At 47.3% G+C, this 21,111-nt stretch overlaps 2 protein-coding genes across 13 annotated transcripts in view; one reads left to right on the top strand and one right to left on the bottom strand.

The window, feature by feature from the left end:
• Nucleotides 1–5,286, top strand: part of MIPEP (mitochondrial intermediate peptidase) — a 200,559-nt gene extending 195,273 nt beyond the window's left edge. For 3 of the 4 annotated variants that reach the window (XM_045041709.1, XM_045041638.1, XM_045041906.1), the window contains 2 exons: nt 1,646–1,738; nt 2,272–5,286. In XM_045041709.1, coding sequence (XP_044897644.1) covers nt 1,646–1,738; nt 2,272–2,366 — 188 coding nt within the window. In that variant the 3' untranslated portion in view covers nt 2,367–5,286. Of the gene's footprint in view, nt 1–1,645 lie in introns of all 4 variants that reach the window. The other variant, XM_045041790.1, reaches the window with a different exon arrangement.
• TNFRSF19 (TNF receptor superfamily member 19) overlaps nt 4,459–21,111 on the bottom strand; it is a 93,588-nt gene continuing 76,935 nt past the window's right edge. For 6 of the 9 annotated variants that reach the window (XM_019819279.3, XM_019819241.3, XM_023249934.2 and 3 more), the window contains 5 exons: nt 16,394–16,558; nt 15,822–15,947; nt 12,609–12,711; nt 11,629–12,034; nt 4,459–7,389 (listed from right to left, as the gene is read on the bottom strand). In XM_019819279.3, the coding sequence (XP_019674838.2) occupies nt 7,330–7,389; nt 11,629–12,034; nt 12,609–12,711; nt 15,822–15,947; nt 16,394–16,558 (860 nt within the window). In that variant the 3' untranslated portion in view covers nt 4,459–7,329. Of the gene's footprint in view, nt 7,390–9,149; nt 9,198–11,628; nt 12,035–12,608; nt 12,712–15,821; nt 15,948–16,393; nt 16,559–21,111 lie in introns of all 9 variants that reach the window. The other 3 variants (XM_019819168.3, XM_006927167.5, XM_023249941.2) reach the window with 3 other exon arrangements.

Raw genomic sequence — 21,111 nt, 5'->3', positions numbered from 1 at the left:
GGGGGCTTTCATGCAAAGGCTCCCCTCAGAGAGAATCGATCTGGCCATTCTTCTAGAATGGGACCGCGGCCTTTGTTTCCCCTGCGCTCCCCGAACTAAGAGGTAGTCATCGCATTTGAACCAGCCGGGGCCAGGCCTTTCCCTCAATGTGGGATGTCCACTGCGGTGAGAGGCAGAGTAGAGAGGAGTGGAGAGTGCGGGGTGGGGACCTCAGCCTGTGCTACTGGTGGAACGGAAGGGAAGGAGGAGCACAGAGGAGCTGTCTGAAGACAAAGTCGAGAAGTCGCAGTATTTTCTGTATTTTCTGTCTGACAGACCAATGACTTCTGGGTTCTGTGGCTTTTTTTAAAAAAATATTTATTTATTTTTGGGAGCGAGAGAGAGAGAGAGAGAGAGAATCCGAAGCAGGCTCCAGACTCCGAGCTGTCAGCACAGAGCCTGACGCGGGGCTCGAACCCACGAACTGCGAGATCATGACCTGAGCCCAAGTCGGATGCTCAACCGTCTGAGCCCCCCAGGCGCCCCCCTCTGACTTTTCAGAAAGCCTTGAGTCCCCTGAGATTCTACCGGTCTGCCCAACAGAGAACACTTTGCTATGTTTGGTCACCGGTGTCTATTTAGTTGGGGGGATGGAGTGATTGGTTAGTTCTTGCATTAACCTGGGCTTTTCAGAGAAACAGAACCAATAGGGTGCCAGTGTCAGTGTGTGTGTGTGTGTAAAAAGATTTGTTTTAAGGAATTAGCTCAAGAGACTGTGGGGGCTGACAAGTGTGAAATTCACAGGGCAGGCCAGCAGGCGGGGACCCAGGTCTGAAGGCAGAGAGGAGGCAGCATTCCCCCCACCTCAGGGAGCCTCAGTTTATTCTCTTAAAACCTTACCTGATTGGATGAGGCCCACCACAGCATGGGGAGTAAACTGTTTTACTCAGAGTCTACTGGTTCCAATCTCATCTAAACACCTTCCCGGCCACATCTGGACTGATGTTGGACCAAAACATCTGGGTCTCAGGATCCAGCCAAGTCGACGCGTAAAATTAGCCACCACACTCCCCGACACGGCGTCTAATTGGGATCTGCCCAGAGAATGACCTGGGATCTTCAGTCGTGGGTAGTTGACCGGTTTATAAGCTGAAAGAGGAAGACATTCTCCACAGAGGCGTCACTTGGAACCTGGCCTTCCGTGGCTTCCCCATGACACTTCATTTCAAGAAAGGGCGTCTGCAAAGGCGCCTTGTCATCAGATTTGACGGCCAAGCTCAGGTATTCCCCTGGCAGATTTATTAAATGTGAGATTCCTCGCGGGAATGCGAAGTCTCCAGTCAGACAGGACTTGAGTGCAGCCCTGGGCCGCCTCTCCTCGTTTTGTTCTGTGCGCTGCTCTGTCATCCAGCCAGGGACTGTCGGGCAAAGGGGGGGAGGCAGCCTCCGCATCTGCTGGAAGGCTGGAGACCAAGAGGTTGGGTCTTGTGGTGAGGGGCGCGAAGGAAAGACGAAACCGATGATCGAAGGAGGAGAAACTTAATCTTTCACAGTTATGAATTCTAATCTTCCCTCCCCACATTGGCACCTGCTTCCCAAATCTTGCGTTTGAAAAAAACACCATAAATCCCGCTCTCTCTCTCTCTCTCTCTCTCTCTCTCTCGAGATCCGAGGCTGGGCCTTAGCGACATTGGCACGAACCCTCCCTTCTACAGAAAGATGCACACTTTTCATCGTGTTATCGCAGCAGCCGCGGCTGGTTAGTTCTGGGTCCCTGGAGAGCACGTGGATGAACTTCGAGGGTGAGGACAGGGCTCGGGGAGGCCCTGGGGTCCTCCGCGCGGCTCCTCTCGACTGGACGCTTGGCCTCCATCTCGAGCTGGTCCCTGTGCGTGGATTTGGGGCTGAAGCATCCACGGCGAGTCGGCCACAGCCCTGTGTCGTGGCAGGCATGCCCAGAGCCGGGGAGCAGAGGGGCTGCGGCCACGGACGTGGTGGCACGTCCGGGGCGGGCCGCCGAGCGTTGCCGCCACCCCCAAGCCAGAGGCCAGCCTCCTTCTGGGTTCCCTGGGGGAGGCGGTCGGCCACATGGGGAACACACAGTGAAGCAGCCGCGTTTTCTGAGATGTCAGCAGGGGGTGCAGCCAAGTCCCGAACACAGATCCCGGGGTCAGCACCGCCCCCCTCGAAATCAGAACAGGACCAAGGCGACCTCGATGGCGGGAGAAAAGACCTCAGGCTCAGAGTTTCCTAACCAGGGGCCGACTGTCCACTTCCCGCCCCTTCTTCCAGGTGGCCACGTGCCCTCCACGCCCGGGGCCATCCAGAGTCTGGAAAGGGGTCTACCTCGCCCTGGTTGGGCAACCTCCAAGCTTCTGAAAGACTAGATGTTTCGGAGTCTTCACGTCAGTGTCACTCATCTGTTTGAAGGCAAGTAAATGCCCTACGGGGTCAAGTTCAAAGCCCAGGGCAGAGAACTCCAGACACTTGTCAAGCTGCCACTCGGGCCTCAGCAGCTCCCCCCTCGCTCCCCCCGCTGCCCTGCACCTCTCTGCACTCCCGGAACAAGCTGGGCCTGTCCACGTGCCAGCACCTTCCACCCATCCCGGCTCCCTGCTGGCCTGCCTCGGTCCTCACCCAGCTTCTGCGCCAGTCCTGACTTTCCCCGACGCCACTGCCCCCCTCCCCATGCCTCAGAAGAATGTGCCCTTACGTCTTTACAACAAAGACCTATTTTATAAATACTTCGAAGGTTTGTCTCCCTCACACTCCCTTGTTTGCGTCACCCCTGGCACTGCGTTTGCAACTCTGTGCTACTGCTCATGCACGTGCATACTGAACGAATGGACAGACGGGTGAAGGCAGGAAGGACGGACTGACCTAGGAAGCAGGGTTTTCTCGGATGGAGGCTTCTGAGAGGAGCTACGTCTGCGTGTGGAACTTCAAGGGAAACGATCGTACCTGATCCGCGCAGGGGGTGACGTGTGCCTGGCTGAGAGGCAGCCTCCCTCCCTAACCTGCTGTTCAAGGATTGCCGTGGACAGTTCCCTACATCTTCTGTTGACTGTAAATAGCCAACCCCGGTGGGGAAAATCCCTCTGCGGAGTCCTGCCGGCTCAGTTCAACACCAAACAAAAGTGACAGAACACAGCTCTGTCTTAAGCAGAAATAGTTAAGGCCGTGGGAAATCACGGTAAGACAAAATCCTGCCTTTATGGACAAACAATGGAAGCCCGCTTCATAAGACCACCCATGGTCCCAGAGAAAGTGGTTTTGAGAATTCAAGTCTTTCGGAGAGGCTAATGTGAAAGCAGCCATAAATCACACGGATTCAAATGCCTCTGGTGGTTTATGGACAGACCTGACCCTGATCTGCTTGATCCCTACAGGAGACGCCCTGGGACCTTCCTCGGGCTGAAATGTGACATAACCACCATCACGGTGAGCTGTTGACTTCATTCTGTATAATTACATGTCTAGAATCACTTACGAGGTCACACTGAAGTTTCTTAGGTGTTCTAGAAGGTTTGGGGAATTCTCAGTGTCGTTTAGTTTCAACCTGACTGAATGATAAATTTAAGCTGCCTATGCCGAATCCTTTTTAAGAAAATCAGACAATACCTTCTCAAGTTAAAATGGGACAAAGAACGACAACCGGCCAGCCGCAGGGAGACCTTCATTATAGTGATGACAGTGAAAATAAGTTGTTTGTGTGGCTACGGGATCCTTCAGACCTCCTGTTAGAACCTCACAAGCTTTGAGTTGCTTTTCTCAGAGAGTTGAGGGCACCCACGAGCTCAACCAGTACGCGTGGATACAGGAAACGTCTACATGAGCCAAGGAGCTGGTGTGCGGGTGGCGGTATGAAAGAGGGACACCAGCTAATGTCCTTCCCTCAGGGAATCTGTAGTGTCGTTTAACACCACGGACTAACCAGCGGAGAGAATATGGCGTCACTTTCAAATAACCTAATTTTTTCCAGGAAGTTTAAAGTCCTCTCTCAAAATCTAATAATAGCTTTCAAAGCTTTACTGAAGGGAAGGAAGGTCAGAAGCTGGGAAGGCAAGACGAAACTCTCACAGTGACCGATGTTGCTCTGTGGGAGTTTAGTCCACTCCTCTGCAGGAAAACAGTCTACTGACCTCTGGAAAGAATGAGTATAAAACTTCTCCTTTATTTTTCCCCTATTTATGTCAGGAAATGAAGGAGGCAAAAGAAGAGATCGTAATAAAATCTTGATGCCAAAGCTTCTCAAATAACTCAGAGCATTCTTCAGTAGTCTGACATGCCTGAGAAATAGAACCGGGTCACCAGGAAGGATTTCAAATCTCCCTCATGACATTTGAGGGGCCAGGGAGGGAGTGTTACACTGGAAGGATCAGAACTTAGGGAGACCCCCACGCGGGGAGCAAGAGGGGAAAACAAATTTGTATTCCCATCACCATTTTTTTTTTTACTGGACATGTAAGTATGAATGAATACCAGATAACAATTTTATTCACATATAAAAAGGTATTACAAAACTATTTGTGTAAGAAAATGAAAATTTACAAATTTGTAAATTCCAGTATGCAAAATAGTAATGATGAAATCTAAATTGATTCAAGCTGGCGACCTTCAAGCAATGACAGACTCTCTTCTTTTTTCTTTTCTTCTTCTTTTTTTTTTTTTTTTTACTAGCACAGACAGTAGAGCTTAACTAGATAATAGCAACATGAACACTTTAGAGTACAAAAATCTATACTGGAAAAATACATTCCATATACACAAAATGAGAAAACCCATGCCTTTACATGGTTGTTCCCCAAATCCTCGTCTCATTCTTGTTGGTGGGTTTCTGCACCATTAGACGTCACACCGACTCTCACTCCCAGTCTCATTACCCGATGATGATTTCCCAGCACCCACGTGGGGAATCCATGTGGGCGCTAGAGGGATATTCCGACTGTGGGAAACACAGACGGGATTTTCCTCTCAAGTGTTTACCCAAAGTATAGAAGAATCTAGCATTATTGCATGTTTCTGTAGTCACTGGTGGTCAAGTGTCTTCACCTTGATAAAATAACCCAGGATTTCCCAAATGCAGCGTCAGATGAAATTGACGTTTAACCCTCAGTATTTCCCTACTGATCAAAAGTCATGTTTCAGGGTTTGGGGGCCACAGTCTCATTCCCATCGAGCCAGCCTTCTCTCCAGCAACTATACGTCTTTGAAGTCGAGGAGGGTTTCTACATGTGGAAAATATATTCAGGTCACCAGAAGGAGCACAACCCTGGCCTACTTTGATCATCTCTCTGTCAAAACAAAACGATCAGATTGCAAACAATGGCACACATATGTGAATTACAGGGAAACCACTCAAGGAAACTCCAGTGTGCATTTTCACGGACATCTTGTGGTCAAATCCTAAATATTGTACATGACTGTCCTGAAGCAACTCTCATAAGAGCTGGTGAGTTAATCAAAGTTGAAAAACCATTGGTTCATGCTACAAAAAAAAAAAAAAAAAAAAAAAAAAAAGAGGAAAAGCCAATCAGTTATGGCTGGGTATTAAACAGACACAGAAGGCTATGGGTTACCCTGAGACGACTCCAATTTCCTATTTTGGATAAAGGAACCGAGGTCACGAGAATCCACACACATTTGAACCTAAAACTGCAGCTGGATAACCTAGCCCAGCCACGAGGAAGAGGAGTCATTAGATTTTCCTAAATACCTTGCAAAGAGTGGAAACACGGTTTCAAGAAGTGAGAAGATAAGTATGTCCTAAGATTTTTTTTTTTTTTAATGCAGTTTAAGCGTTAGGTAAAAGACACCGCTTTGGTTGGGGCAGTTGTGAAACAGAAGAATTTTAGTGCACTCAAACACAATGATGTTCTGTTTCTCTCTTAAGTGCCAGTGTGACACAGCCAACGGTAATCAGTGAAAAGACCAAGGCCAGAGCTGATCATGCAGGTTCAAGTTGGAAACAAATCAATCCTCTTCTGGTAATTCCTCCCCAGGGCACGAAGAGTAACAGCAAACGAGCCCTCCCCTGGTTCGTGACTGAACTGGGTTCGTTTCTATCTTGGCTGTAGAGAGAGTTCTGGTAACTACCAAGCAGGTGAGGGATGGGGTGCCAGAATGAAGCACTTACACGCAGCCTCAGTGGCTGAGATAGGAGATCACGGTGGGGACGAAAGGTACACGGTCAGAGGGCGCACCGTCGTACTTGGCCCGACTGCCTAAGGGGAATCACCAACTGTTCACCTAGATGCCGTCTACAAATTGTGCCTTTTCTTTTTGTTCTACTAGGTAGTGCGGTCTCATGGGACCACCCGCACGGTGTTCCATCTTGGCGGCAGGGGAACCTGACCTGTAGTGTCTAAAGCCCTTCGTGTCAGACAGGATGCGAAACACACACAAAACCACAACCCAACTCACAGGTGCAGAGAACAGACTGGTGGTTGTCAGAGGCAGGACACTGGCGGGTGAGGAGGATGGGAAGGAAAAAAAAAAGAACATTATCTTTACAAATACCACTTTTGTGTAAAGGACAGCTTCTGGATCTTTTGAGCCCAGTCACAGGGACAGAAGTAACAAATGCTTCCGATCGACTGATTTCCGCAGAAGTATGTTAATCAGTGCACACAAGTCTCTAGGATAGATGTGCTCAGTGGTTTGCAAGGCGGGTAATCAGTGAAAAGACCACGTTCCCAGCCCGGGCCCTCTCGATACTGGGTCTAGCAGGGCTCCTGAGACCAGTGGCCGAGGTTACTCGTGTCGACTCCAGCAAAGACTTGCTCTCCTCTGATTCCTAGTCGGGCCAGTTCACTTCACCTAACAGACCCATGATGTAGGCAGGTGGCGTGCAAGTCCGTTCTTACCTCCTGATCAGACGACGGAAACGTGAGCTTCCTCAAATACGCGTGCTCAGTTTGGAACCACTCTCCATAAAAACTAAGGAAACCAATCTGCCGTTGACTTTTAACAGGATCAGCGGCTATATGAAATTATTTCTGGAGAGCAAACGTCAGCGAAAACTTACACCCTGGGTCTTCAGTCTGGTAAGACCACATTCGCCATGCAAATACGCATGAATGCACTTGTTTCTTGTTACATGCTCATAATCTCGTAGGCTGCAAACTCAACCCATCAGTCTTTGAAGTCTCGCTTGTGGCATAGAAGCTTCTTGTTCAGGAAAGATGCAAAGTATCGTGAGTGCCTGGAGTCTTTGCTTGTTATTCCTTGACGTTTCAGCTTACAGCTGGTCTGGCTCAGAAGCAACTGGTTGAAAGGCTTAAAACGCCATCAGTTTGGTTCAGATTTATTTTCTTTCCCCCCAGAAGCCAGGCAAGGTCCAGACAGTGCTCAGTCCATCAGCCCAAGCGGAGGAGTAAGTGCCTGCTGGGTTCCATCCGTATTCTTCTCCTGCAGAAAGAAGCAAGTCCTTTAAGCTTCCCAAAACAGCAACAGAAGGAGAGCTTGAAAAACAACCTCACGAACGAAAGCTGCTAAACTGGAATCATTCAAAATTATTGTACGTGACTTTTAACTAGGAGTACACAATGAACTTAATAACATATAGACAAGCAGCTCATTCATGGTGTCTGAATATCCGGGTATCCACGTATTCTGAGAATACAGTAAAGATTTTATAACAACTCACAGCCCCTCAGCATTTCCAAACAACACTGCAGAGGCGATCACGTGACCCACAGCCAACAACATGTATTAACATGTGATTCATTGGCTGATTTCCAACCCCATTCAAATATTTAAAGTTTGTTTCTGTGTTGTGTTCTTGTAAAGCATTTGTAGGTAAAGATGTTAGGATCTGTTAGTCCCTTCTTTAAAAGAACAAAGATGATTAGTGAATAGTGACATTCTTATTCTTTGCATTTAAAACTTCTGCTAAACCACTGGAGAAAGTTTAGAGATGGTTTAGAAAGGACTCCTAATGATCTTCCTGGAAGGCTCACACTCTTTCCAGGGTAGATATCCTCAGCAAAGTGGCACCCTTAGATCTGTCCCTTATCACAGAAGGGCAGCGACCTGACTTCTGGAGGGATCGGCCAACTGCACTTTACTGCAGTGGATAAAACCTTCCTTTTATGCTGTAACCTTTCATTCACTTATTTACCACTATTTTGGCATTGGTGACCTATCAGGTACGTTTACAGGAGAACATTTTTTCCCCTGAGTTGAAGGACAGTACCTACATATAGAAACTTCTGAAAGAACTCTTAATAATATGAGATCGTTTCATCAAATATATCTATCAGTTAATATGACAGTAAGAACCACATTAACACTATTGTGGGAGACAAATGTTAGTCATTTTGCCAATACGGAAAAAAAAAAGTTTAAAAGATTGAGCAGCCAGATCCTAGGTCATATCTTTTTTTTTTTTTTTTAACCACTCCTCCTATTATTTTATGTTGACATTTCCAATGATGGCTAAAAACATCACCCCCAAAAAAGCTTTTCCTGTAGGTAAGCAGCCTGGCCTCATGCTCCCAAGTATCCTAGCAACTGATGTCCCAAATATCTTAGTCTGTTCCTCTTCTGGGGAGGTGTGTTTGGGAAAATTTGATTAGAATTGAGTCATTCAGACTCAAGAAGGTTCTCACACCTATTTACTTTATCCTGCACCGTAACTATCATCATCAGATTCTGGGTGGTCTTAAACCACCCACAAGAAAGCTACTGTGTAAAAGTACAGTTTTTGGAAACAAATGCATCATGCCTTAGCAATCCGAGCCTCACACCAAGCAAAGACAAAAGTGCCACTGTGCATTCTGTGGTATAGACGTGCATCCAATGGTCACGTCGCACGTCTTAACGTCCACAATGGTAAGTGTCAATTACATCTCAATACAGCTGAAGCAAAGGGGAGAATTGAGGCTAAAAAGCTGAAAATATGAGTGAATTCCTAGATAAGAATTTCAAGTTCCATTGAAAAGATATAGAAATAAATCACTAAAAGGGGGGAGGCTATAATGGCTACAGCTGTCCTTACGTGTTTTCCAAACAGGAATGCCGCGCTTTGCTGGATTACGAATGGGCCCACGGGCTCAAGGTGTTCAGTCAAGCTGACTAAACACAAACTCAAGGAGCCGGAAGTCCTCTGGTTCATAATACCGAGCTGCTGAACGAAAATTCTTTATGTGAAGTAAGTATGTCCCTACCTTGGAGAATCAGCCTGGTAAGAGGAAATCCGAATTGCCTTCTGGAATCTAATGGGTTGAACAAAAACAGAACTAGTTGTGCTACATTCTTTGTCGACCCTTGAAACTAAGAGACTTAATCTCCCAAAGACGCGCAGTTGTGTCTCCCTCCTGGTTGCTTTTGAAGATTAAGGTTCACTCACTAAGCATCACACGTTCGGTAAGTGCAACCAAACATAAAGTGCTTTCCAGAACTTGGAAAAGGTGATGTCTTAAATGGGCTCAAAATATTGTTGTTGGTTTTGGTTACAGGGAGAAAACTGAAATGATTCACGTTTTAACAATTCCTTTCTTGAGTTCAGAATGTCTCGCTTATATTTACCAAATTATCCAGTGAGGGGACACATCTTGGAAAGCTAATAAAAACCTGTCATCACTAAATTACGTTGTGCAACCTGAACGGAATGTAACATTTTCCCATTCATTTTATACGTAATTATAACTTTCTTTTCATAATAATTTGGGTTGAAAGTATCTTTATGTAGATCACCATTACCTTGACAATGGTCTTTGAAAAGAAGTCAGTGCCATTATCTACACCAATCTTCTACACTAACCCATTTTACATTCACGTAGCTGTAATAATAATGCTTACCAGCATCCCCCCACCTCACCAACAATATAATCAGAAAAAAGGTAGAGAATGCTTTGGTTCTCACACCACTCGGCATCAAGATGCTTCACTCCTTAGTCTTCGAATTTACATCACAAAATTGGGCGTGAGCTACACAATAAACTGAGCAGTACTTTTATTGGCTGGCAATGCTCTGGAAAACCCGCGGTAGTCACCGGGAGCGCAATTCCAGCTACTCCATCTCGCCCCTGGCAACAGATATGTGGGGAAAGGTAGCAGACATTTGTGAAGGTAACACAAGCAAGTTCATGATCAAAACCAATTGACCTGATACACAAGAAACTTGGACATCTTGTCATTTTAATATTTTAAGAATCCCAAGACTTTTATTTTAGAGTACTTGGAAAGGGCATCCGACTGGGAAGTTGGGGTTAGTTGCTAAAGGGGCGGGGTCTCTTTCTCCAAGCTGTTCTCTGCCTCTGTCACCTGCTCTCGGGACCTGTTGCCTCCTTCGGGCAGCTGGGTGTGCTCAGCCCCGAAGGTTTTGAGCCATGGGGTCCATTCTTGGGACCTATGCAACTTGGCTAACTCTTAAGTCTTTTCTTATTATTATCACGGAAGTCATAAAAATGATGGGACAGCTCAAAAGAACAAGGTCAGTAAACACCTTCCTCAGCTACAGAGCATGTATTTTACATTTTAAATGCCTAATTGGTTTGCTTTTTCTTCCCTTATCTCTTCTGTATTTCCTTTATTTGGAGAGAAACCACCTTGTTTTTCTCCAAAGCCAACAAGTGTTTCCTGCGTAGAATTCCCTGTAAATTCTCTATAGAATTTTCTTGGTAGTTCAGAAGAAAAAAAGTATTGCAGATTTAGATCAACATATAACCTACATGCTGTTCTTGAACACATCTCTAATTCACCCTTTGACTTCAGGCTGTGTCTAACGTAATTAGACAAGGACACATCACCTTGTGGGAAACAGAGGCACGCGTCGAGAGTGCACCCACGTGCCAGAGCATTTTTCCCACAGGCTGCGTGTGCAGGCGGGGCCTTGTGGGGCCTGGGAGCCTTGCTGGTGCTGTGATTCTGCCCTTTTTTTTTGAAGGCGGGCATCATTTTTCCGGAAGACTATTCCAACAGTGTATGTGCTTTCACATTAGGGAAATGTTTGCAGACCTCAAATCACGCTGGGGAAAGGCGACATCCTCGCCGAAGGGGAGAGCAGAGGTGGTGCCCGGGGATCCGTGATGCTTCTCTGCCTCCAGCCTTGCAGCAGGCCTGAAAGGCCCATCTCCCTGCAGTCACCACCTCCCCCCAACCCTGATTTTAAACCCTTGGTTCTAGAAGGTTCGTAGGCAATATTTGGACCCAGATCACAACCGGCAATTTCCAACGAAACCGATCGAAGCAGAGCAATCTCGAACACAACAGTGAACGAGAGAAACTCTGAGAGATCCAAGTTCCCATCAACCCCACGGTGAATGAAGTGCATTTCAGTATTGGGAGTAAAGCATCACAGGGAAAATAAAGGTGAGGGGTGGTTTACAAGACGTTCCGAGACGGACTCCTCTCTCTCAGCCAGGAATGGAGCTAGGGGGTGCCGTGTAAGTAGCTGGATTTATGAAGAGTAAGAGAACACAGCTGCTCAGTATGGCCTTAGAGGGTAGCTGTTAGTTAAACCAAGAAAAGACTCCTGAAATTCAATTTAAAACACATTCTCCAAACAGACTAGAACAAGAAGTTCCGGAAGATGGGAAAACCTTCTCATCGGGTCCCCCCACGTTCTACGGTGAGAGGAATCCCATCCCTCGGGCCTGGCACGAGTCGATGCCACGTCCTTACCGAGACCAGCCGCTGCCTTACCTGGAGGGACGTCTGAGCGGTCAGGCCGATCATGTCGCCGCTCTCCTGATGCAGCTGCCTCCTGGCAGGCAGTGTAGCCTGAGTTAGCACTGATTCCGTCGGTGAGCTGTGAGGTCTAGAGAAATCAGCGGCATCTGTCAAGTTTTCAGGACGAGCTTGAATTGGAACAGCTCCACCAACCGAATCCTGACGACTGTCTGAATCCGAGGAGAACGAGCAGTGGTTTTCCGGACCGAGAGGATGAACGTCTTCTCCAGCGAGTTCAGGATCAGAGTCACAAAAAGAGATGTCGTCACCACAGACGGGGCTCTGCATCAGAGGCCAGGCATCTGAAAACTCGCCACAGATGGACCTTGAAAGGGACCCGAAGAAAGTGGGCATGGTCTCCCCCACCGGACCTGCGTGTCTGAACACACATTCAAAAGGTCTGTAACTCTATAGGGAGGAAAAAACACCACTACCGGGCAATACGCTGCCTCTGCTTTTAAGTTTTCTGGATGGAACAGCAACCTATGACGTCAGCATTCTAGTGTTTCCTTTGCCATAAACTTGCTTCAATGAACTTACTTTAACACTGAAGTTTCATACCTACTTCTAATCAAGATAGTTATTCTTAACCCGATGTCTAAAATATGGTTTCCTGCTCTTAACTGAGTTTCTTGATGGCTATTCTAAAATTCTATGGGTAAACGACATGCTAACCGTTACTTACAGATGACGGAAGTGTCACAGATCACGGACAGGAGAAAAAAATGAAACGAATGGAGCATAACGTGTGAAGGACACTGCACTGGGCATCAGTAGCCTTGAGAGACTTACTTATCTCTTGCCAAAGATTTGTCCCTCTCTGATGTCCAGAATGTCACGAATAACCTGCTTTCAATGATCTCTCATAGTTTCGCGGGAAAACTGGCAAATCAGTAGAGCGCATATTTGCACAAGGGGATATAGAATCACGCGGATTAAAAATACCGAGTTACCTCTCCTGAAGAGTGGTCTTGGAATGCACTCTACAGCCCAGAGTCACCCGGTCGATGCTGCAGGCCTCGTCACAGCACAGGGACGGAATCAAGTGAACCGGCCCTGGGAAAGTCAGCGGAGGCGTGAGACACGAGGCGTTCTGCTGGCAACTTGCTCTTTAATACCAGTTCGACGTTGCTGTGGAAAACCCAGCCCTTTCCCCCCTTGGGTGACTTTTTTGGAGAAAGGAAATGCGAGGTTTCATTCTCTCCCTCTTTTGTTACCTTACAAAAATGAGCAAGCGCTTCTGTGAAGTACCTGGAGTGGCAGCCAAAGCCAGAGAGCCCGGAAGTGGCATGGGGGGCGCCTGGGGCCGGGGGGGGGGCGCTGTTGTTTAACGGGGACAGAGTTTCAGTTTGGGAAGGGGAAGGGGTTCTGGAGGTGGGTGGTGGCGGGGGTGGCACAGCGGTGGGAGTGTCCTTAATGCCACCGAACCGAACAGTTGATGTTAGACTGATACATTTTATGTTATATATATTTTATTTTATTCGTCTTGTATTACCCATATTTATATTATTTCATTGCAGTTTAGCCCCAGTAGAACATACAGGTCTTGGGCCCTAGGATAAAATCAGCCATTTTATGGTACATACGTTTTACCACGAGAAAATGAGACTCGCGTGACGGAAGAAATAGCACGTTTCTGTTGAGTGGCCTGGTGGTACAGGACAGGGGCACAGAGATGTTCCAGCCCTCTCACACACAGACACAGACACACACACACACCACACACATCACACATCTACACACACACCCCACACACATCCACATCACACACACACACACACACACAATTATTTTTTTACTGGTGAGAATGTAACATAAGGAATAACTACACGTATGTACACAGCTTTACAAGCCATTTTGTTCACTGAGGCAGCTTACATTTTTGGTTACAAAGATAATATGAGTTTATTGAAGAAAAAAATTATTTTAGGCAGAAGAGAGAGAGTATGAGTAGGGGAGATTGGTCGGGGGGGGGGGGGCGGAGAGAGAGAGAGAGAATCCTTTTTAATGTTTATTTTTGAGAGACTGACAGAGCCTGAGCAGGGGAGGGGCAGAGAGAGAGGGAGACACGGAATCTGAAGCAGGCTCCGAGCTGTCAGCATAGAGCCTGATGTGGGGCTCAAACTCAGGAACCGTGAGATCACGACCTGAGCCGAAATCGAGTTGGACGCTCAACCGAATGAGTTACCCAGGTGCCCCACAGGAAAAAAAAAAAACTAAGAAGAGTGGGATTAGATAAGAAATTTACAAATAGAGATTACCCCATCCTATAAACTGGAAATGAACAGTCAACATTTGGTGAACAGCCTTCTAGACTTCTATTTACATACAAATATAATTCTGATTTTTATAGAACCACAAACATACTAAAGCATATAAAAAACACGCACACAGAAAAAGATGTGAAGAAATTATGTGTTTACATATATACATCTATACGTTTTTGCGTGTATCCAAAGTTTTCATGAGAAGTGACCTCTTTTATAAAAAGGAAAAAATATTGTGAAGTTACTGTTTTCCTTTTTTAAAACGAATGTTAAGTATTGACACGCAATTGCAAACCAGCACGCAGTAGGACAGATACCTGCACACCTTTGCCTAGACCTCTATCTGCGCATACGCTCCTCTGAGCACAGGGAACTCGCCCGGACCCACTGCCAATCAGCTCAGCAGGTCTGTGTCATGCTCACCGTGAGACGTTTCAAAATTATCTGCAAGTAAAAGGCACTGCCATTCCTTTTAGAAATGGCTGTTTCCTAGGGCTCAAGCAGTGAAAGTGCGAGATAAGCCTGGAACTTACTTTGTGCCAGAAATTAAGAAAGCGCCAAGAGAATAATCAGGACGTGTCAAGATGACACATGAGCCACCCTGAAGGGACTTCCACTGACCTAGGCTAGGAAATTGTGAGCGCCAAGATAAGTAATGGTAGCAAAGGAGCATCAGCCGTGGAAGAGGGTCCAGGAGTCCATGCTAATTCGTGTAAATAAATAAATGGGGAAGGAGAAGTTCTTTCTTACCATAGGAAACCAGCTAATGTGGAGAGAATGATGGAATTATGAAACCAGCATCATGGTAATGACTGATGCAGGTAAGAACCATCGGGGGATGCTAAACTCCGGGGTGAAAGTTTGGAGGGTGATGGGATATTTACATGGTGTCAGAGAGTCTCCCAGAAGGTATCTGTCAATTACACAGAGAACAACAATAATTTTACAGCAGCGAAAACCTGGCCGATGCCACCTTAACGAAGGGACCCAAATGAACCTGACCGGGAATGGGGCGGCTGCACAAGCTGTGGCTCCTGATATGGGGCACTGAGAAGGACACAGCATCGCCTCTGCGGTACTTGGGAATACGGCCGTCTGGAAACAGCAGACAAACACTGGCCTGTGTCCGTCAAAAAGAATGATGTCATGACACAAAGAAAGATTACGGACCTGTGCCAGATTAAAATCAGGTAACCCTAACCCTAACCCTAACCCGGTCTAAGTGGGAAACGCTCAGCTTAAGGAGTGGCTCCAAGGCCATCGAGGTCTGCGGGAAACCCTGCCGTCCGTCTCCCTCCCTGCTGTTCTTTAAGAAATCCTGAGAGACATTCACGGACACCTCCAAGCTCGGCTTGAATCCACCAGACAAGACAGGATACACACTCCTACTCTACAAAAGGACCCTGTCAGTGGCTCCTGGGTGGCTTGGTCAGTTAAATGTCCGGCTTCGGCTTAGGTCATGATCTCGCGGTTCGTGAGTTCCAGCCCCACCTCGGGCTCTGTGCTGACAGCCTGTCGGCGCAGAGCCTGTCAAGGATCCCCTCGCCCCCCCCCCGGCCCCTCCCCGGCTTGCACTCTCTCAAAAATAAATAAACGTTTTGAAAAAAGGATTAACAGAAGGTTGACATTATTTTAACTCTATTGACCTAAAACAATAAAGGCAAATTTGCTTTTCAAAGTTGCTGAATAATACTAGAATTTTAATGAGCTGCTTCTCTTTTTAATATGTAAAAGGCTCAAAACACCAAAATCATCGGGAGACAGAGAATAACTTAACAAGACTAGCTGTAATTAGAAAACGAAGCAGAGCTCCTCAGCTGTGGGACAAACGGGGACAATTCTTTGCAGGGTCGGCGTCCCTGGGGTTCCCCTGACGGCCCCTGACCCCGCTGCACTTACCGCAGGTCTGGGCCGAGTCCTGGTGACACTTACAACACGGTCTGGGAGCAGATCCGTTGAGCTGAGGTCTGTCAAAACATGACAGTTCAGAACCGTTGTACTGAATGTCCTGTGCTCTCAGAGACCCTACAGGGGGCGAGAATTCGGTCAGTGGGGACCATTTCCTCCGTAAAGGAGCCCACGAACACCATATGCAGACATGCACCATTCTGGCCCTTGTCTTTCTGAAGAAAGAGGTGGCTACGTTCCCATCTAAAAATACTTCTCCTCACACGGAGACACAAATACGAAGCAATTTGTCAAAGCTCACGCCACAGAGTACTTCTGTGGCCAGAACGAAGACCGACTTCCGTTTTTGCCGAGAGGCACGGGACACGGCCGCCTTTCCAGTGTCCTTCTACAGCGGTGCCCCTGGGGGACCGGGTGGCTGTGAGCCCGTTTCCACGTGTGCTCTGTCCCTTTCACAGCTCTCGACCGTTGTCTTGGTCAAGGCCCTCGGGGAGGCTCGAGTGACCACGACGAGAAACACACCTCACCCAGATGCTAAGGAACAGACAGAGCTCAACACTCACAGCTGGGTTTCTTCTCCATGAACTGCCTCTTACAATAGATGACACAGAGGACGAGCAGGGCCAGCAGGACGGTGGCCAGGGCGCTGCAGATCACGGCCGCCAGGGCTGTGTCCCGCGGGCTGGAGGCCGTGGACGGGATCTTCACCAGGTTGACCTTGCTGGTACCTGGAAACCACAGGAAGGGGATCAGCAGGCTCTCGACAACCCAGGAGACTCTGACGTTTCCACCCGACATGGTGGTTGCCTTTAAGAACGGCCTCCGTGCAAGGTAAGGAAGAGCCCAGAACACAGGGGGAGGGATTTCCAGATGGCTCGAGCGTTCCCACCTCCCGGGAGACTCCTTTAAAACTTCACCTCCTCCCGGTAGCCTTCCCACAGCACTGTGGACACACAACCTTCAACGCATCGTGTTGTCTGAATGTGCCTCTGGGCCCGCTGGGCCAGAGCTGTTGGGCAGCTGGAATTCTTCATCTTTCTGTGCCTCCCAGCAGTCGATGCAGAATTTGGCACATAGTAGGTATGTCACGATTGTTATTTAATTGGAACTGGACGACCTAGATTTTCAAACGGCCTGAATTAAGGCGTGCTTTTTGGGGCAACTTCAGGGAAAAACAAGGAGCTAGAATGTTCACAACCTAATAATAACCCCCAACTTCTGAGACAGTAAATATTTTTCATGCCTGGTTGTTAAATTACTGAACATCTAAATTTTGCAGGAAAAAAAAAACAATTCCTGTTATTATACTATGGTTGGGCAGCACTGTAATGTGGTACGAAAGTGTCAATAAAGAGATTTTGTTTTAATTTTATTTTGTATGTTTATTTATTTTGAGAGAGAGCACGTGAGGAGGGGAGGGACACAGAGAGAGGGAGAGAGAGAGAATCCCAAGGAGGCCTGGCGTTGTCGCGCAGAGCCCGACATGGGCTCGATCTCACAAACCGCCAGATCTCGACCTGAGCCGAAATCAAGACTTGATGCTTAACTGACTGGGCCCCCCAGGCGCCCCGAGATTCTGCTTTAGAGGGTGGGACTGCGCCATGGTTAAGGGCTGAGATTCTGGAATCTCACTGCTTGGGTTAACCTCTGGATGAGCAACCTTGAGCCAATTACTCAATCTGTCGGAGTCTCATGCACGCCTCTGCTCTCTGGAGGGGTTGCTAGTAACCGTCCCCCCTACTGAGAGGACAAAATGCGTTATCAGGGAAGGCGTGTAGAACACGTCCTGTACGCGGTGCTCTAGAATCATTAGCTCTCGACTGCTATCATTATTAATGATGATAATCAGCACTCACAGTTTTAGGGTACAGGGATGAACAAACATCTCATGTAGTGCAGCCGCTTCGTAACTGAATTAACCAGACAAGAATCTGAGAGAGCCTGAAACCTACACAGAGGGGCAATTACGCTTTCTCCTCCTCTGGGCACCTGACCCCTGAGTGAGGTGGGCCCTCATTCTGTCCCTTCGGATTCTCTCAGCTCCTTGGAGTCCCCCTGAGGCTGAGGGTTACTCCAGACCACTGCTGCCTGAGGGAAACGTAACACGTGCCCCTCATGTTCGCTTAAGTTGTCTAGATGCCCTGTTAAAAAAAAAAAAAAGAAACACAGGGGCGCCTGGGTGGCTCAGTCAGTCGAGCGTCCGACTCTTGGTTCCGGCTCAGGTCATGATCTCACAGTCGGTGAGATCAAGCCCCACAGCAATGGAGCGTACTGTCAGCACGGAGCCTGCTTGCGATGTTCTCTCTCCCTCTCTCTCTGCCCTTCCCTGTGCTCTCTCTCGTCTCTCATTAAATAAATAAATAAACTAAAAAAAAGGTACAATTAATCTATTTTACCTAACCCAACATACCTTAAAATATATGTATTCATGTATTCGATATAAAAACTATTAGTGGCGTCTTTTACGCTGTGTATTTTGTACAACAATGTCAAAGCCCAGTGTGCTGCCTTCACATTGATATGCCCTTCTCTGTCTGCACTAAGCACATTTCGGGTGCTCCATAGCCACCTACAGCTAATGGCTATTGTCTGGACATCAACACTCTAGACGTTAAGGATTGGCGTCTGTATTTGTGCGGCATGGCCCCTAAAGGCAAGCCAACTCATCAGCTGGTAACTGTCTTTCTTTCTTTTTTTTTTAATGTTTATTTTTGAGAGGGAGAGAGAGAGGGAGAGCAAGCGTGAGCAGGGGAGGGGCAGAGAGGGAGGATGGTGGACAGAAGATCCGAAGCAGGCTCCTCCCTGGTAGCAGCAAGCCCGATGCGGGGCTTGAGCTCACGAACAGTGAGATCATGACCTGAGCCAAAGTTGGATGCTCAACCGACTGGGCCACCCAGGCGCCCCAGCTGGTACCTTTCTTCTGGTCCCTGGTTACACATCTGCCTTCCCCCATAAGATTGTTTTCCACCGTGTGACACTTGAGGGTAGAAACAGAAACTTCTAGGTTTGTAATGTTGAATCATAAAAACGTGATAGCAGGGTGATCATCTGAGAACACTGACTCTTGGTATTTCTAGGCTCAGTGACTCTGGGGCCACCCTGATAAAAGTTTCTTATTGCCCGGTGGAAGGCACCTAAGCTATATGGCTTGGGCTTGGATGATTAGGAATCATAGTCCGATCAGACATTTTAAAGGATGTTTGCTCATAAACATGTTGAATATTCCTACAAATACTTACCACTTACAGCCATACAGACACCCTATAATAACCAAATAGCAGGTACTGAAGTTTATCCCACAGCAAAGTACATCCCTGACCCGACAGAGATGGAATCTGAATCTGAAACAGCCTCTGCGGGTGGACAGGTGCACAAGAGGGTGTACGAACACAGGAACCGCTGGACAAACCACCCTGACCAATCGATAACCGAACAAGAATTCGTATCCTACGCAAGGGACAGGGTAGGTGGCCTGCAGGGGAAGGGACCCGGGAGATTTGGCCCAAACGGTGAAGTGGTGGGAAACTGCCACCTCGCTCGCGTTTGTGCGAAAGGAGCTTGACTTCAGAGCGGGATCAGGTCCCCTCGCTTAGCCTCTTCATCACATAACGCACCTCCACACGACGCGGGGCTTTAGCAAGAGCTGTTGTCGGGATGAAACACGGCACATGATTGGAGCTGAAGATCTCAAAGTTCCTAACTATGTAGTAACTGCCGAGTTAAGCGCATTGATTCATACGGTATTGGATATTCGGGAAAACCCTACTAAGACTTCAGGTTCCAGTGGAGTCCCTATCAGAACCTGTAAGTTCTTGCTTAACCTCCTTTAAAATATGTTACTCACCTCATTTGCCTTCATCTGACAGCAACTGTTTCCAACTTATAAACACGCTAAAATGCCCCCGGTGGGAATTTTATTTTGAGTTTGGTGGTTGGTGACTCAGGATCTATTTTCCCCAAGCTAATCATAAAGGTCCTATGAATACATATCTTTCCACAGTAGGGTATTAATACTGTAATTTCAGTGACACCGAATTGCCATAATAACTCAGTAAGCCCCCTCGCTAACATTTCCCCGGCAGTAGCATCTGGAGATGAACAAAAAAAATACAGTAGTTTTGCCTCTCAGTGTTTGACATCGATGTAAGAAAAGGTATCCTGCTAACTCCAACACCCCCTCAGAGAGGTCTCCATGGGAAGCAGGGCTCTGGAAACCACATTCTGGATTTTTGTTTATATGTCCAAGTTTATGACAACAGTTACAGCAAACAAGCCATTTTGTAGGACATGGGCTCATCCTTCTCAGTTCCATCATCACATATAGCAAAGCAGACGTAAACGTGGACGTTGTGGGAGACTGGGCCGCACAGCGTTTGATTTAAGAACAACCCCAGGGGCGCCTGGGTGGCTCAGTCAGTTAAGTGTCTGACTCTTGAGTTCAGCTCAGGTCATGATCTCACCGTTGGTGAGTTTGAGCCCCGTGTGGGGCTCCGCACCTGGGATTCTCGTTCTCCCTCCATGTCTGCCCCTTCCCTACTTGCATTCTCTCTCCCTCTCTCTCTCAAAATAAATAAACTAAAAAAAAAAAAAAAGAAGAAGAAGAACCCCAGACACTCATTCACATAAGTTTCTGGTAAAAGTCTGTTTCCTTATCATTCTTTTCGGGTTGAGTAGAAAAAAAAGGGGGGGAGGGGAGAAAGAGAGGGGGGCGTTTGGTACCAGTTATAGAAAGTGGTTTCTCTTACATTAAGTCCCGGTTAATTGAGATATTGCTGAGAAATTCTCAGGAAAGGCTTTATCTGCTACCAACTGAAAGTTTCGCTTTGCTGACCTGTGATTGCCACAATGATACAGAGATGAAAAGATTCTTTCCACCTGCGTGCCTTGACTACATTCCCGTCCACAGTTGACCAAGCGTACTGAATGCCTGTGAGGACTTTCACCCATGACTTATTAGGATTCTGAAGAGTTGGGAACAGGAATGTCCACAGTCTCTGGAAAGTTTTAACTCTTCTGGAATACAAAGGCATCTCTTACCCTAATTAAGCTATTAAATTCCACTATCGTCTTAGCACTACCTTCTGGCAATTTACTTCAGAGTCAGAACTGTTTTCTTAGCCGAAATTTTGCTCTACTGTTAGGTAACTGCAATTTCATATCTACATTTCCGTAGGCGTGCAGCTCAACTAACAGGCGCTGAGTCTCTACCGTGAATAAGACATCCTACAAAGCAGTAAATCAACTGAAAGAGAATCTGAATAGAAGAAAACGGAGGTCACCA

This window comes from Felis catus, chromosome A1, assembly GCF_018350175.1.
Source record: "Felis catus isolate Fca126 chromosome A1, F.catus_Fca126_mat1.0, whole genome shotgun sequence".
In the NCBI taxonomy this organism is placed as follows: domain Eukaryota; kingdom Metazoa; phylum Chordata; class Mammalia; order Carnivora; family Felidae; genus Felis; species Felis catus.
This window is presented reverse-complemented; position numbering and strand designations above follow the sequence as displayed.